General features: G+C 35.1%; 2 protein-coding genes across 6 annotated transcripts in view; one reads left to right on the top strand and one right to left on the bottom strand.

Annotated features, from left to right (window-relative positions):
* INVS (inversin) overlaps positions 1-971 on the top strand; it is an 89,238-nt gene extending 88,267 nt beyond the window's left edge. For 2 of the 3 annotated variants that reach the window (XM_058180644.1, XM_058180643.1), the window contains exon 17: positions 834-971. In XM_058180644.1, coding sequence (XP_058036627.1) covers positions 834-882 — 49 coding nt within the window. In that variant the 3' untranslated portion in view covers positions 883-971. The remainder of the gene's footprint in view (positions 1-833) is intronic. The other variant, XR_009154868.1, reaches the window with a different exon arrangement.
* Positions 972-975: 4 nt separating this feature from the next.
* The window catches only part of TEX10 (testis expressed 10), a 45,871-nt gene continuing 32,242 nt past the window's right edge, over positions 976-14,604 (bottom strand). For 2 of the 3 annotated variants that reach the window (XM_058180649.1, XM_058180648.1), the window contains exons 12-15: positions 14,180-14,264; positions 6,443-6,620; positions 4,758-4,968; positions 976-1,460 (exon numbers count right to left, since the gene is read on the bottom strand). In XM_058180649.1, coding sequence (XP_058036632.1) covers positions 1,347-1,460; positions 4,758-4,968; positions 6,443-6,620; positions 14,180-14,264 — 588 coding nt within the window. In that variant the 3' untranslated portion in view covers positions 976-1,346. The remainder of the gene's footprint in view (positions 1,461-4,757; positions 4,969-6,442; positions 6,621-14,179; positions 14,265-14,604) is intronic. The other variant, XM_058180647.1, reaches the window with a different exon arrangement.

The following is a 14,604-nucleotide window of genomic DNA, read 5'->3' on the forward strand; positions in this document are numbered from 1 at the left end:
AGACTGCTCTGACTTTATTCATAGTGAAGATAAAATTTAAGTGCTTTAGAAACCCAATGTTAAGGCAAGAGCCTTTGAAACAAATAACCTGATTGCAATACTGACCCAAGCACACATGGCCTAGGAACAGAATGCAAAACTACTTTGAAATTTTGACAACAGACTGATATAGTCCAAACATTTTGTAAACTTTTCCAGCTTTACATAAATCTTTTTTGAGCAATAAGATCCTTCCACATAACCTGTTGTGAAGATCAGATTTTGATAGCTAATACCCAAAATTCTGATCTTCAAATAAGGTAGGGCCTCTCACATTCACACCCAATTTTTATCCCATTGATGGAAACACCCACCTTCAAATGAACTGATAACCCTAGAGGTTCATACCTTTTTTCCCCCACACACAAATATGTAGTTTTGGATCATTTTCCTAAATAAATGAATAAGTTTAGTATTTTTGACAGATCACATTTTATGTCATGTTTATGCTGAAACACTGAAAATTCAAAAAAGATCACAAACTTTTAAGCACCACTGTACCAATTTTGAAGTTATTCCTTGTTTTCCCTTTTGTAATACCTGTCAATGGACAAAACAGGAATGATTTTTTTTTAAAAAAGCAACAGATTTATGTAAGCAGATTTATATAAAAATGGTAGAGCTAAAGTATATCACAGAACACAGTAAAGATAATATAGGAATCCTCTAAAAAGTTAAAAGTACATTTGCTATTTAATGACCTTCAACTACATAAGACAGAATTTTAAAGGTTTTTTTTATGTTTAATAAAGAAACTGAACAAAAGCATTAATACATTTATGCTTCTTTTACAGCAGGCGGATTGCAGGATATTTGCTTATCAGAAAATCCAGGGAAATGTAAACATTTTTCATATAATATGAAACCTGCCACAGTAATGAAAGCAAAACACACCAGATCCAGGCATGAAAATAAGACTCTGCTATAGCATAAGAAGGGGAGCCTGTTGATTATTCATGGACATTTTACAGTATCTTTAATAGTAGTTTATCAGTATTTTTATTTAAATGATTTATATTTTTTTAATATATAATGCTGAGACTCAGGTATACCAACTTAATGGTTCCCTGTTCTTCACAATAATTAAAATTTCTCTTGATATGTTTCTCAACATTTGTATATGATTCTCTTTGTTTGATTTAAGCTATTGTATTATTTCATTTTATTTCAGATAATTTTTAAATGTTAATATCAAATGTAAAGAGCTACATTTTTTATACAAATCAGAGATTGTATAAAATGCATTTTTAATTTCCAGAAAAAATGACTTTTCATTAATACAAAGAGTTTCCAACTAAATATTTTCTTTAATATAGTGTATTGACTGCCCCAGATCCTGGAGAATGAGTGGCTAAATATATATTGAAATTGTAATGGAGGTCTGTCAACCACTGCTCTTGAGCTTCATCACTTTTCAAGACCTGTGAATCAAAAAACATAACTATTACTTGAAATAGAAAAAATGTTTCTCTTATTTATAACTCATGTAGATACAAATGTAAGATACAGATGGTCCTTGACTTACGACAATTTATTTAACAGCAAAAAATAACAATTTATTTGAATTTAGGACAACGCTACGTTAGGCCTATCCCAGCTTGGACATTCAGGAAAGAAAGACCATTGACTCAATTTGCAGTGAAGATTATACTTTTACTGAAGCCAGTAGTTACAGCATTACAAAGGCGGATCTGAGGATTTCCCATATAATCATAATTTTCTCTTCTCCCAGGCACTTCCGCTTTGATCATCATGGTGGTGTCCAATAAGGTTCAAATTTGGTGTTTTAGTTACAGTTCCACATTTTAGTGCCATGGATGGCCATTTCACATTCTATTCACAGGCTTCTATCCTTGGATTTTCAGTCATTGTCTTTGGGTGGCACTCTGGTTCCAGTCATCCTCCTCCCTTTCCCACTCCCTACATTTTATGGCAGGCTGCCATCAAAGCGCAGCAAAGCTAAGCTGAAGTGGCTTTATGGCAATCTGACAAAATAAGTGACTTATGACCAGCACTCACACAACAATAGTAGCACCCCGTAATCACATGATCAAAATTCAGGTGCTTGGCAGCCAGCATGAACAACAGTTGCAGCATTTTGGATTTATACGATCACCATTTACAACTTTCCATTGGGCTTCAGACAAGCAAAGTCAGTAGGGGAGGTTGGATTTGCTTAATGACTACACCGATTCACTTAATGATCATGGCAGAAAGATTGTAAAATCAGGCACAACTCATTTAATAACCCAACCGCTTAGCACCTGAATGTCCAATGCTGGTTGTGATTGTAAGTCAGGGACTACCTATACAATTATCTAGGAGATCCATAGAATACAAAAAAGGAAAAATACTGATTTTTTAAATTAAGAAAGCACATATGTGTTTTGGTTTTACAATTTTTGTAACACAACATGCCGAGCAATAGGCAAATTAACTTTGTCTACATATTAGCAAGCAGATGCTTATAATTAAAGAAATACTATGGAATTCTACTTCAATATTTTCTGTTTCCCTGGAATGGAAATCAGTGAAAATATTGCTATGGGTAAAAGTCTAATAGAACTCAATTTAATAAATTATTCAATTTATTTTATGATTACATTTCTAACCTACTACTGCAATCTAGTGACACTTGGCAACTTACTTGACATGGAAAAACTAACGTACATACAATCAATCTAAATGAATAAATCAGGAAAGTGAAAAAAAGGGATGGCACTAACTGACTAGAATGCTTTCCCAGACTTCTCAGTTATTAAGTCTTGAAGGCTATCAAAGAAGAAATAAATCTGATCTCTGAAAAATAGGGTTTGCTAGTTTCACTCTTTACCTCCTGCAAGCAAAAAACTAGAAACAGTATCTCTTTGGATAACCCAACTGGTCAGGTTGATTTGGGTAAGAGTAGGTTGTCTTACACATATCCAGTGTCAAGACATAAATGGCTTTATGGGGAACCAGCATTTTAAATTATATCCAGAAATCAACTGAATGCATCCTTCTGAATGCTGCAAAAAGTTTCTGCAGTGCTATAGACCTTGTTAATATAGCAGAACAAAGCAGTTTGTCTCCAGGCCACATGGTAGTGACCTGAATCAACCGCAATTTTGTGGGCAAGACAAACTGGAGTGATTTCAGAAATCGCACCATATAGCTGCACAAAGAAGCAATCCATTCCAGTGGTCTAGAAGGCCTCACAGCTTTTCATATGGCAAGTGAGGAGGAGGGCCTTTGGCCAGTGGAGTGGGAAACAGGCCTAAGATCTGGGGGGACCTGGGGGGATTGGGAAAAGGCTTGTGTGTACCCAAGGCATAGAAAGTGGAGCACTGGTATCTTGGAGGATGTGTCAGGAGGGCCAGGGCAAATGGGCTTGGGCCTGTGCTAGGCTTCCAAGGACCTCCCCCACCATGAGGCATCTTCCTTCTAATCTCACCCTTAGATTCATTAAGGAGAGCTGGAATGGGAACATTGTTAGGTGAAATGCTTAAATGTGGCATCATAAGGGCAGGCTCCATTACAGTCATATCTTGAAGACTATCTGTAGGCTTCCTTTTGCAATTAGTTGGCCAATGTGATAAAGCTGGTCAGTTGTTCAGTCCAGCAAGTTACTACTTATAATCTTATGTTCTTAATACAGTTAATACAAGCAGCTTCCACACTTGTAAGAAGACAATGACAACCACTAATTTCCAGAGTGTCTAATGCACAGCGAAGCCAGGATAACTAGTATATGTGTGATCCAGGTGGCAGAAGATCACATAGAAAGTGCCCTATTCACTTATTCTGAATTTATATGTCAAAAAAAATTACAGATAACATGGCAAGATCACAAAAAATGATCATAATCCATTAAAATTTAGGAAGCTAAATGTAAAAAATATTAATTGTGGTCTGTAGAATTTATTACGATCTCACAAATATTAGAAATAAAGGGAGATTAAAGAGGGGATGTTGGGGGGGAAGCCTTGATAACAGCGGAATAACTTTATGGTTTCTCATTTTACAGAAATTATAGTTTCTTATTCAGAGAAGGATTTCATATAACAGTTATCAACTGCACTGGTTCCAAAGTGGAGAATTAAGCAAAGATAATAAAGATGGAATCCTTGATTATCTCTGAGCATAGCTGTTTGATGGCATAGGTTTCATTACCCAACTAGTAACATCCTCAATGCACTGAAGGTGTTACCTAGTTGGGTAATGAAATCTCTGAGCAAACAACCAAGCTCAGAATATATATTCTTATATAGATAATGAAGTTAACATCAGAGCCTTAATAGTCAACACAACTGGATCCTCCTTTAGTTGCCAATTTGTCATCCCTAAGTTATGAAGACAAATTCTGTGGAATATGAAGAAAATTTTAAAAGAACTGTATGCTCACATACAGTTCTGCCTTCAATCCAAACTAGGAAGGAATAAAGGAATTGTAATTCTATTTCCTCAGTTTGGAAACAGAAAACATGGTTAGTCCTTGCCTACTGGAATTAGGGGTTAAAATGGAAATTATTTTTGGAGAAAGCCCATTATCATTCTTATGATAGAAAAGAGAAGAATGACTCTTTATCCTTTAATGACTAATGGGCCAAGTTCTTTCAGCCTTTTTTGTGACCAGTTGCTTGGAAAGACCAACCAAGACCATGAGAAAAACTTACTTTCCAATTCTATGAGACAAACAACTTGGCTTTAGTAGCCTGTGACTAGAATAGGCTTCTTACCACAATATCTTTGACAATCTGTTTCACCAGGAACTCACTGGTCTTCATATGAGTCTGAAGCTGCCTGTGTTGCATTAGCAGACAAAGAAGCTGAGCAAGAACAGGCAGTTCATCCCGGGATGCTTGGTTCACTTGAAGAGTCTGCAACATCATTCTCAAGATCTGAAGTGAGGTGCTCAGAATTGAGATACAGGAACTCCACAGTACATCCCTGAAATCAAAATTGAGGAAGGGTGGGAAAAGTAGATGTGCACAAGTTTAGCTATATTTATAGTGCGAAAGAAGTAACTTCAAACCAGGCAAATAACCACATTTACTAGTTGTACTATAACTATATCTTTAACCCAGAGTCATATGCAAGTCAGATGGGCAGCCGTATACATTTAATAAATACATAAAAATAAAGAATTCGTAGATATAATTTATTTACAGTCTCCAAGGGGCTAACAATTTATTACAAATTTACAGTTGTAAAAAAATCAGTCATTCTGTGTACAGCTATGGTTAAAAATGGGGACAGTGAGCTTTCTGCTCCAGTTAATTGTAAGAATATATTATGTATTGATCATTACTAAATTAAAAACACCCAAGCCTTGCTTAAGCTTGCCTTTCAGGCAGAAATTAAATTTCCCACAAGAAAAAAATTATAATAAAGTAAATTTCATAAAATGTAATATTATTTTTAGAATATTGTAGAAAAGGAAAAACAAATCTTAACCAGAAATTCAAAGTCCACAGTGATTACTGTCGAAGTACAAATAATCCTCAACTTACTTCATTACCTCATTTAATGACCCTTCACAGTCAGTCATAAAACAGGTGCTTTATGACCTATAAAGTACTTCTGTGCATTGTGCCAGCTTCTTTAGTCATATGATCATATTTTGGGTACTGGACAATCTGTTCATATTTACAAGCAATTTCCAAGTGTTCTGCAATCAGATGATTGTTATTTGCAATCTTTGCTGGCTTCCCCAGAAAATTAATAAAGAAGCCAGCAGGGAAGGTTGCAAGTCTTTCTTGGAACATTGGATTTGACATCCATTCCCCCACATGCCAAAGTGTTCTTTTTTTCCGTCTGCATGAAGGGGAAATCCTCCTGTGCAGTGGATGAACAGACTTCATCTCTGCTAGGGAGCCTTTCAGAACACCAGTGTTTGCTAGCGTTTTCTCTCTAAATTGCCAGCATTCAGAGAGGAAAATGCTAGTGAAGTCCAGCGTTCTGAGCCCAAGGGGAAAAGAAAAAGCTAGCAAACACCAGCATTCTAAGCTTTCCAGAATGCTGATGTTCACTAGCATTTTCACCAGATTTGAGGATTGTTTCTCCAGTATGCCAAAGGACCTCAAATCTGGTGAAAAAGCTAATGAGCGCCATTGTTCTCATTATCATTCTCTCTGGGTCTGGTAGAAAACCTGGGACCCCTCCCTTGCACTTCACTAATAACCACAACTGGGAGAGCTGGGGTTGCAATCACTAAGCAAAGCAGTCTAGTGGCATCTTGTTTAATAATCACATCACTCAATGACCAGTTTTCTGGGTCCAATTGTGATCACAATCGGAGGGCTATCTGTACAACTGAACTAGTCTTCAGCTACAATAAACAAGAGCATATATAGATACACACATGCATACAATGCTTGGAAAGTACCAATATTTTAATAAAATCAAAAATTAAAAAGCTTACCTCTTCTGCATGTGCTCTGTGTCCTCCCTCTCTATTGTTAAGAGAAGGTAGAGAACACTATAACACAAAGAAGCTAGGAATCTGGAAGCATTTTCATTAAGGACATATACTTGATCCAATAGATTACTAAGGGCACACAAAATAGCACCAGCAGTGCTATCAGGTACTACAGTCAGTCCTACCTAGGAAACAAAAATAATTTCAGATTAAACAATTCTTCCCACAACCTTTGAGCACAAGTATTTTATCTGTATCTTATATTTATAAGAGACGAATTCTGCTAAAATAATTTCAAATATCCTTTAAGATTCTTATATTTTATCTGTTGAATATTTAGACATTATTAAAAAACTCATTCAGAAATAACCAACATATTTCCAACATATAATTGTCTAGCAACTGCAGTTTAGCTGCAGAATAGTATTTTTGAGGGGTTACAACTATGCAAAACATCGAATAGTACTTGAATTACACTGTGAGGAACTCTCTGGTTACCAAGATGGATCCATTAAGAAAGATAACTTAGTCTAAAGCAAGAAAACAAGGCTTATTGTCTCTGGACAACCCTTCTCTTCAGTCACATGAAATGCTTTTGGCTAAAATGTAGCCTAAAACTAATGACTATTCAAATCCCAGTACTGTAGGAATCCACTGTCGTTGATCTTATAGTATCCATACTAATAACTAATACTGTTACTTTATGTACTCCCCCCCTATTTCTCCTTTTGCTTCATCGGATCTAGAAGACCATCTGCTTTTCAGACAACTTGGAAACCAAAACTATTACAAAGTTGTTCATAGTGGGTTCTGCTATTTAGGCTCTATCTTCCCAAGAAAGCCACTTCTTCAGCAGTTCCATTTTGATGCTCCCATTCCACTTGCCATATATGAAAAGATGGGGGAATAGCATGCCTTCTTGATCTCTAGGATCTCCCTACATGCATTCCAAAGAAAGAAGGGACCAAATGATATGGCCTCACGAAGAGATGGATAGCAGACAAATTTAATAAAAACATTTTTGTCCAATTTAATGTCTTATCTTTTTAATATGCATATGAGATTGCCAGGTGAGATTATAGATAGAGCTATGCTGAACAATCAGCGCAATGATGGAGAAGGTTACATTCAAGTATTGGTTCAAAACTGAGTCAACAAACAATTTCAATAACATAGATGTTGGCGAAATGATCAATTGAGCCACCTAAACTTCTCATTTTGGTTGGGTTTATATTACTCCCCTTCCTAGAGAATTAGTAGATAATCCTCAATCCATGCTCAAATGGTGGCAATGATTAGGAATCAATTACAAAAGGCGCTTAGCACGTTTCAGAATCCTGTGAGTACAATTTGATCTTTCTATTGAATTCACACATTAAGACATTAACAAATTATGTTATGTTTTACAATCTGGCATTCCAACTTGCTCCAAAGTTTATATAGGTGAATAAAATACAGAATAGGCACTGTTCTTCCCATTTTTGTGATAGAATGCTCTACAAAGGGAGATCCACATTGTAGGTCTTATTATTTATTACTTATGTAGCTTTATGGGAAAGTTTTTATATAGAACTGTGGTGGCGCAGTGGTTAAAGTACAGTCCTGCAGGCTACTTCTGCTGCCTGCCTGCTGCCTGTAATTTGGCAGTTCGAGTGTCATTGGCTCAAGGTTGACTCAGCCTTCCATCTTTCTGAGGTCAGTAAAATGAGGACCCAAATTGTTGGGGGTAATATGCTGACTCTGTGAACTGCTTAGAAAGGGCTGAAAAGCACTGTGAAGCAGTATATAAGTCTAAGTGCTATAGCTGACTGATGGAATGACATCTTGGCTACTATTAATAAAATATTTGTTTAGAATTTTAAATTGTTATATTTAAATCTGCTTTACTTTGTTTGATTTTACTATGTTTAGAAACAAAGGCAGGTTTACATTTTAAAGACAAGCATTAAGAATTTCAGTATAGGGGCTCCAGTGACGTCACCCTCCTGCTGGGTGCTCAAACAGAGCACTCCGTGTTAGAAGATTGTAAAAGTCAGTGAAACAGAAAATAAATCACTGTTCACTGAGCTTAGCATAATCTCTGGGTGAAAGAGATTATCAGAATTGTGGAAGAGTGGCAGGTCTGACAGGGGGTTTGCTCTTAAGAGCGAATTTTCCTGGATTTATGACCCCACCGAATTCCACTCCTTCCAACTTCAGCACGCCCCTGTTTTTATCAGGGAAAAGGAGAGGAATGTTGCTTCTGCTCTAGAGAACTTATTAAATTGATTGATATTCCAAGCAGACGGGAATTTCACAAGCGTTCGAACTTTGATGTAGAATCAGCACGGCAAGTACCGACTCCTTTTGAAATTTGAAACCTTTCTTTGTCTTTGATTAATTGACTTTTAAAATGGCGTCTAAAAGTGAAAGTAAAATTTTTAGTACGATGAAGCAGCGTTACTTGTGGATTGTTACAAACGGAGTTTTTATACTGAAAGGAGGGAAGGAGAGTTATTAAGTTTGAATTCCTGATTCTTTTGAAGACAGAATGGCAGCTAAACCTTTAAAGCCTTCTGGAAGAAGGGGATCTGAACCAAGTCTTGAGGAAATATTGAAAGAACAATTAAAACTTTCTGAAGATAGGCAAAAAGAGATGATGGAGAATTTTAATGCAAAAATAAGAGAAGATATTCTTATGGCAGTTCAAGGACTGAGTAAAAAAATTGAAGGATTGGAAGTGGAAATGCAACAGATCTCTCAGTCAAATAAGTATTTAGAAGATGAAATGAAAGGTGTTCAGAAAAAAGTGGATCAAAATGAAGATCAGGTTGTGATATTACAATATAAACTTATGGAAGGAGCTCTTAGAATTCGTGGTATGCGAGAAGAGCGTGGAGAAGACTTAAGAAAAATTATATCAGAAGCATTGGCTGAATTTATTGAAGCGGACCCCCAAGAGGTAGCTTACCAAATTGATAAAATATATAGAGTTAATTCTTGGATTGCAAGACAGAGAAAGCTTCCTCGGGACATTGTGGTTTATTTTGTGAAAAGGACTATGAGAAATCAAATTCTGCAAGTTTCATATCAGACAACTTTAAAAATTGGAGAACAGGAGTTGAAGGTGTTGAAAGAGATTCCTTCAAAGATGTTAAGAGACAGGAAGCAATTTGCTTTTTTTACACAAGAACTTAAAAAACATCAGATTCAATTCAGATGGGAGGTGCCAGTTGGACTGACACTATTCTATCAAGGAAGGAGATATAGAATTGACACGGTTTTAAAGGCAAAGTTTTCTTTCTACAGTTTTGAAAGTCGAAATAGAAGTGATAGAAAAACTTCAAGAGACTCAAGAAGGCGTGGTGACCCAAGAGCCTTTATTGCTGCCAGTATTAGAGGAACCACAAGAGCAAAGGGTGGCAAGAGAGGCCCTTAAGCGTAAAGAAGAGCAACAGTCTCAAAGTAAAAGTCAGGATCCCATTATGGAAGCTGTGGGAGGAGCTAGACGGAAGATACCGGAGGAGGAGCTTCCGTTGTCTGCTTCAAAGCTTCAGGAGGCCAGTAATGGCAAATAGAATCTTGTCATGGAATGTTAATGGCTTGAATTCAGCTCAGAAAAGAAGGAAAATATTTCACTACTTGAAACAATTTAAAAATGATGTGATTTGTTTGCAAGAGACACATATAAAATTATCAGACCAAAAATATTTAATTAATTCAAAATTGGGTAACCATTTTGTTGCATCAGCTTTGGAAAAGAAGCATGGAATTGTTGTATATATCAGGAAGGATATACCAGCTAAGCTAACTGGGGCAGATATTCAAGGAAGATTTATTGCTATTGAACTGGTGATAGATGCAAAAGACTTTGTTGATAGGTATTTATGCACCTAAACAGCAACAAGAAAAGTTTTACAAAATGTTACATGAGAGGTTGACCCTCTGGGATTATAGTTCGTTTATTTTATTAGGAGACTGGAATGGAGTAATTGATACAAGAAGGGATAAGAGAACTCCTCCAAGAAGATACCTATACATGCAAAATTACCAAAATCCTTTTTTGAAATGATGGAAGACTTTGAGTTTAGAGATATATGGAGGTTACGGAATCCAGATGAGAGAGATTTTACTTTTTTCTGATAGGCATCAATCTTTTCACGCATTGATTTTATTTTAATTTCTAATGACTTGCTTTCTAGGGTGAAGAAAACGAAGATATTTCGAGGTGTTTAACTGACCATAGCCCAGTATGGATGGAATTATTACAAGGGAAAAAGGTGGTAGAACATGGAGGTTGAATGAAAATCTGTTTAGATATGAGGATAATGTAACTTATTGTAAGAAACAGTTAAAAGAATTTTTGATTTTAATATGTACAAAGGGACACCTATAGGAACTGTGTGGGAAGCGAGCAAAGCGTTTATTAGAGGATATTGATTTATTTGGACAACAGGCAAAGGAATAATAAACAAAGGCAGCGAGATATTTGGAAGAAGAAATTCAAAGGAAGCAACAGTTATTAATTCAAAACCCACAAGATCATAAACTTAAAGAGGCTATAAAAATATTACAGAGTCAATTTAATATGTTAATGGCAGACCAGGTGGCAACGAATATACAATATGCTAAACATAATACCTTTTGTAATGCAAATAAACCTGGGAGATGGTTGGCATATAATTTAAGGAAGAAACAGAAAGCACGTGTCATACAAAAATAGAATATAAAGGTAAAGAGACATATCAACAGGATAAAATTAAAAGGCATTCTCAGAATTTTATACTGCACTATATGCAAAAGACAAAATATTGATAGGGACATTTATGATTATTTGAAAGATTATAAGGTGAATATTCTAACATTAGAACAGAGGAGGAGCTGAACCGGCCGATAGCTACTGGAGAAATAGTGGAGGCAATTAAACAATTAAAATGGGAAAACCCTGGTACAGATGGTCTTACAGCAACTTATTATAAAAAACACAGGATGAAATATTAGGCCCACTTAAAGAATTATTTAATCAGATACAATTAGGGTGGAATACCCCGTCATGGAAAACATCTTTTATTTCACTGATACAAAGAGGAGCAAGACTGCTCTAAACCTGGTAACTATAGGCCGATTTCACTTTTAAATAATGATTATAAGATTTTTGTAAAAATAATAGCAAATAGATTAATGTTAGTTTTACAACAAAGAATTCATACTGATCAATCTGGTTTTATAAAAGGGAGGCAGATGAGGAATAATGTTAGACAGATTATTAATATATTGGAATATTTGGAAAAGAAGAATACTTCAGCGGCACTTATTTTTTTGGATGCAGAGAAAGCCTTTGATCGATTGCATTGGGATTTTTATTTAAATTATTAGAGAAATGGCAATTTGGAGCCTGTTTTATTAGAATAATTAAAGCGATTTATGGAGAGCAAACAGCACAGATTATAGTAAATGGTAGTTTGACAGAAGTTATTAAGATTGCGAAAGGAACAAGACAGGGATGTCCCTTATCACCATTATTGTTTGTTTTGACTCTGGAACCATTATTAGATAAAATACGAGAATTAATGAAAATAGAGGAATTAAGATTAGACAATATGAGTACAAAGTTAGAGCTTTTGCAGATGATGTAGTGGTTACGTTAATGAATCCTATAAATTCAAGTAGATTTTGTTGGAAGTAATTGATAAATATGGAAAGGTATCAGGATTTAAAATAAATCAGAATAAAACAAAAGTGATAATTAAAAATATGTCTATACAACAGAAACAAAAACTAGAGGAAATGACAGGATTTGAGGTAGTAAAAAGGTTAAATATTTAGGGTCTATATTAGCTCATCGAACAAGAAACTTTATAAGAATAATTATGACTTGCTATGGCAAAAGTTCAGAATGATATGAATGGCTGGAAGAAATTGCAGTTATCCCTATTGGGAAGGATTGCGCTATTAAAATGAATGTGTTACCTAGATTTTGTTTCTGTTCCAGATGATACCTATAATTAAAAAGGATAAAAATTTGGAAGATTGGCAGAGGGATTAATAAATTTATATGGCAGGGTAAAAAGGCGAGGTTAAAATGAAAATAATACAGGATTCACGGGAAAGAGGTGGTTTAAGAATGCCTAATTTTAAACTATATTATGAAGCAGTAACCCTTTCAGTAATAAGTGACTGGTTTAACTTAACAGAGGAAAGAATTTTGAATATAGAAGGTTATGACTTGTTATATGGATAGCATGCGTACTTATTTTATGGAAAAAAGTGGATAGGGCTTTTAAGAATCATGTGTTGAGAAGTGCTCTTTATGGTCTGGAATAAATATTCCTATAAATTAGATTATAAGATTCCTATATGGGCGAGCCCTAGACATGCAATAGAGAATATAAATATAGAACAGAAACAGGAAATGATTACATATAAAGAACTTTTGTATGCTGAAGGAGGTAGATTGCAATTAAAATCATTACAGGTATTAAATGAAGAAGGAGGAATTATACTTGGTTTCAATATGGGCAAATAAGTGCTAGATGGAAAGAAGATCAAAAATTGGTATAATGCAAAGGAGGAAAATTTAATAAAGCAAATTAGAAATCAGACCCAGGAGCATATAAAGAGATTGTATAATGTGTTGCTTGAAATAGATTCGAAAAGGATTTGGTAAAGGATTGTATGATAAAATGGGCACAGAATATTCAGGAACCAATAATGTTGGAAACATGGGAGAAAATTTGGGTTAGAAATGTTAAGTTTACACAAGCACAGAATTTAAGGAAAATTTTTATAAGATGTTTTATAGATGGCATTTAGATCCCAAAAATTATCATGTATGTATCCTAATATCCAAGCGAAATGTTGGAGGTGTGATTGTGATGATGCTACATATTTTCATATTTGGTGGACTTGCAAGAAAATTAAGGTCTTTTGGATAAGAATTTGGTGGATTATTCAAAATGTACTGAAGAAGAAGATAAAGTTCCTGCCACAATTTTTCCTTTTGGGAATTATAATGGATTGTACAGGATTGAGACTAAACTGATTTTGAACTTAATAACAGCAGCAAGACTGTTGATTGGACAATACTGGAAGAAAGAAGAGATACCTACAATAGAAGAATGGATATTGAAAGTTATTAACTTGGCTGAGATGGCTAAAATCTCAGCGTTTTAAAAGACAATACGCAGGAAAGATATTTAATTGAATGGAAAAATGGATTGATTATCTACAAAACAGATATCAGATTAAGAAATATCAGATTGCCTTTGAATAATTAGAAAGTTATTTTATGTAATGGGAGGGGTTGGGAGACTAAAAGCTTTGGATGTGGTTATTTGATTGGACTTTACCTTGTGATTGACCCGGGAAGCCGGGGGTGGGGGAGGGAGGGGGGTGTTTTGTTTTGTTTTTTTTTTTTGGGAGGGAGGGGGAAAAAAGGGGGAAAATGTTTTTGTTTTTTTTAAAACTCTTTCAATAAAAAAAAAAAAAAAAAAAAAAAAAGAATTTCAGTATAGTGATTACACATTTATATAACAACCAGCAGTAAATAAATGGTTTCATATATTACAGAGAAACAAGTATATTTTACTTGGCCAAAAGAAACTACAAAAATATAACATTTTAAGTAAATACATACTGTGTATACATATTCATATACTATTTTTAAAAATGTGCATAATATATTTTAAATAAAGTGGCATAAATCAACCAAGAGATACTTAATGATAGTAAATAAGTAACAAATTGATTCCAAATTGGTACCTACCAGATATTTACATATTCCACTTTGTATAATATCAATGCATTGGCTTCGTGAAGGAATAGTGGACAGGCATTGGCTCACCACCTATTTTAACAGCAAAAATGTTTAAAATGTTTACCATATTTGATTATATAATATACTAAATGATTTTAAAATTGTAAGTTGCGTAAGAACACTTACCGTATATACTCGAGTATAAGCCGAGTTTTTCAGCACGTTTTTTGTGCTGAAAAACGTCCCCTCGGCTTATACTCGGGTCTATACGGCTTATACTCGAGTTTTTTTTTTTTTAGCCCCTCGGCTTATACTCGAGTATATCGGCTTATACTCGAGTTTTTTTCTTTCTTTTTCACATTTTACCGGACGGTGCTGGGAAGCCCTGCCGGTGCAGTGAGAGGGCGGGCGGGGAGCCAGCCTTCTCAGC

This window comes from Ahaetulla prasina, chromosome 4, assembly GCF_028640845.1.
Source record: "Ahaetulla prasina isolate Xishuangbanna chromosome 4, ASM2864084v1, whole genome shotgun sequence".
In the NCBI taxonomy this organism is placed as follows: domain Eukaryota; kingdom Metazoa; phylum Chordata; class Lepidosauria; order Squamata; family Colubridae; genus Ahaetulla; species Ahaetulla prasina.